Source organism: Kryptolebias marmoratus, linkage group LG19, assembly GCF_001649575.2.
Source record: "Kryptolebias marmoratus isolate JLee-2015 linkage group LG19, ASM164957v2, whole genome shotgun sequence".
Classification (NCBI taxonomy): domain Eukaryota; kingdom Metazoa; phylum Chordata; class Actinopteri; order Cyprinodontiformes; family Rivulidae; genus Kryptolebias; species Kryptolebias marmoratus.
In genome coordinates, this window is record NC_051448.1 from 1,143,556 (window position 1) to 1,146,274 (window position 2,719).

The 2,719-nt window shown below is 49.1% G+C and overlaps 2 protein-coding genes across 2 annotated transcripts in view; both read right to left on the reverse strand.

Annotated features, from left to right (window-relative positions):
• Positions 1 to 613, reverse strand: part of klf11a (Kruppel-like factor 11a) — a 7,094-nt gene extending 6,481 nt beyond the window's left edge. Inside the window, exons 1-2 of the mRNA XM_017439219.3 lie at positions 608 to 613; positions 326 to 345 (exon numbers count right to left, since the gene is read on the reverse strand). Of these exons, the coding sequence (XP_017294708.2) occupies positions 326 to 345; positions 608 to 613 (26 nt within the window). The remainder of the gene's footprint in view (positions 1 to 325; positions 346 to 607) is intronic.
• Positions 614 to 736: 123 nt separating this feature from the next.
• taf1b (TATA box binding protein (Tbp)-associated factor, RNA polymerase I, B) overlaps positions 737 to 2,719 on the reverse strand; it is a 12,686-nt gene continuing 10,703 nt past the window's right edge. The window contains exons 10-13 of the mRNA XM_037981694.1: positions 2,513 to 2,597; positions 2,332 to 2,402; positions 2,023 to 2,251; positions 737 to 1,657 (exon numbers count right to left, since the gene is read on the reverse strand). Coding sequence (XP_037837622.1) covers positions 1,459 to 1,657; positions 2,023 to 2,251; positions 2,332 to 2,402; positions 2,513 to 2,597 — 584 coding nt within the window. The 3' untranslated portion in view covers positions 737 to 1,458. The remainder of the gene's footprint in view (positions 1,658 to 2,022; positions 2,252 to 2,331; positions 2,403 to 2,512; positions 2,598 to 2,719) is intronic.

The window sequence follows — 2,719 nt, forward strand, 5'->3', positions numbered from 1 at the left end:
GGGGGGGGGGGGGTCATCATCATCATCTTCATCATAAAGAGGAGGAGGAGGGGGGTCTACTTCCTGTTTGAAACAAAGAGCTGATGACTTTGTTTGACAGTTTGTTTACCAGACAGCAGCAGGGTCCGAACAGAACCAGGACCAGGACCAGCTCAGGTTCTGTCCACAAAGACCAGCTTCCAGGCAGAAACTGGTCCCAGACCTGGACCCACCGAGACCTGCTGCTGGTTCTGACCCGGTTCTGTCAGACAGGTTGTTAGTTTTGAGTCTTCAGGCTTTAATTGCAGTTTAACTTTAATGATGATGATGATGAGGAGGGTCAAACTGATCTTCATCCTTCAGAACCTAGAACATAAGGAACACGGAGAACACAGAACATTGAGAACATGGAGAACAGAAGAATGTTTTTTTCCTGCCGAATCAGAACCTGGTTTTCTGTTTTTACTTCCTGTTTTCTTTCTTCTTCTCTTCGTCAGACAGCTGACCTGCTGCAGGTGAAATGCATGCTGGGACTTCCTGTTTCTGCTCGCTGACTTCCTGCCGTCATCAGAGGAACCTTCTGCTGCTTCAAACCCAGCAAGAGATTAAATTTAATTAAAAAACAAACCGACATGACAATAAACTAAACAAAAAGACAAACGGAGAAAAACAAACAAATAAATAAATAAACACTAATTCAGTTTAAAGTTGATAAAAGTTTATTTTCTCTGAAGAAAGAAATCCTTCAGTTTTTTTCTTCCTGTTTTTTTCCTTTTGTACAAAAAAATAAAAAATAAGAAAATGTCGGATGTCTGACCCGACCCGTCTGCTGAAATCTGGACCTTTTCCAGATGTTTGTATCAGCAGCAGCTGGAGGAGAACCAGAACCAGAACCAGAACCAGAACTTCCTTCAAACATCAGGTGATTGACGGAGAAATAAAATGATTCTGCAGATTGAAGCATTGAGGCCCGCTCCGAGGTTATGGTTCTGTTTGAGGATCGCACCAGCAGCTCCAAATCATGACAGGACCTCCGCCGTGCTTCACAGTCAGCTCTCTGTCAGACCTGACCTCAGGTCCGGTTCTTCAGAACCACCCGTCTGAGGCCACAGAAACAAACGTGGCTCCGTTTGCCCACTGTCAGCGAACGCAGCGTCAGAGTGTTTGCTGACGTCTCCGTGGCGACGTGTCCAAAGCCGTCCTGTCTCCATGGCAACAGCAGAGACAGCGTCTGAAACAGCTGCAGGGATGATGGAAACAGCTGAGCGGCGCCCCCTGTTGGCTGCTGCCGTCACTGCAGGTCCTTTGTTTTCACCCAAACAGAAAAACTGTTTTCCTCTCATCTCTGGGAGCAGAAAGACTTCAGGAAAATAAAATATAAAAACCTTCTGGATTTATTACATCAACTCAGCAGCTTTTCTGTTTGTTTGTTTGTCTCTAAATAAAAAACATCTGATGTTAACATTGATTAAAGTTCCTTCAGTTCCTTGTTTTGGTGGAACCGTCTTTCCTCCGCCTCCTCGGGCCGAACAGCTGCCTCTCCACCTTCAGCACCTCCTCGAACAGGAGCCAGGACTCCACGTCCAGCAGGAAGGAGAAGAGCTGCAGCAGCCAGACGAAGGAGCGAGGGAGAGCCGGCTGCAGGTTGGAGAAACGACACCGAGGGGAGCAGGGGTGCCTGGGGAGGTGGTGGGGGGGAGGGGTGGAGGAGAAGAGTCAGGTTAATGGAGGAAAACGCCTCCTCCTGGTGTGTAGGTGGGCGGAGTCTCAGCTCTTTAACTCCTGTATCGTTTTATTGTTTATAGTTTTTATCATAATTTAAACAACAGATTAAACTTTAAACTCAGGAGTTCAGACACTGACGATGCTACGCTGCTTCAGCTGCTACTGTTAGCTTTTAGCTCCTGTTCTGCTACTTTAAGCTGAAGGAAGTCTTAGCAGTCCTTCAGCTCTCAGTGTTTCTTTGGGTTTAAACTTGGGTTAAACTTAATTTTTTTTTCATTTCCGCCCCTCATACAGGACCTGTGAGCAGGTGGGACTCACCTTAGGTGGCAGCGTTGGAGCGCCGGGTGCCAGTAGGAGGCGTTGCAGGGGGTCAGGGCGTCGTCTGTCTGGGTCAGGACTCGGTCCAGCTTCATGTGGTGCAGACTGGGACCGTCCGATCCGTCCTCGTCCCCCCAGCAGAACCTGAAGGTGGACGGACGGACGTCCTGGACGCCTGCTGGACAGGAGGACAGCTTCTCAAAACAGAGCTGCAGCTGCTCTGAGACCCCTGCAGACAAACACAGTCACTTCTGAGGTCACTGCTGGCGTCTTCCCGCCCTGGCGTTGTGCTAACAGAGACTGTCTTACGTCTCCTCTTCGTCCTCAAATATTTCTGCTTGTGGTGGACGATGATCGGATTCTTCGGCTTCCACTGCTTCCTGCCAATAAGAAGGAAAATAAATCCATAAGTCTGGAGGATCAGAGGAGGAGCTGAGACGTAACCCCGCCCCTACCTGACCTTTGACCCGAGGGTCACCTGATGTCTCACCTGGCGGCGTCCTGGTCCTGCCTGAGCTGAGCTCGGCTCAGGGCGGCCTGCGTGAGTTTGAACCACCTCCTGAAGCTAAACAGGTCTGCTGAGCAAAATAACTTTATTTATAAAAACAGCCGAAACAAACAGGAAGTCTATGGAGAACGGGTGGAGAACGAGTGGAGAACGGGTGGAGAACGGGTGGAGAACGAGTGGAGAACGAGT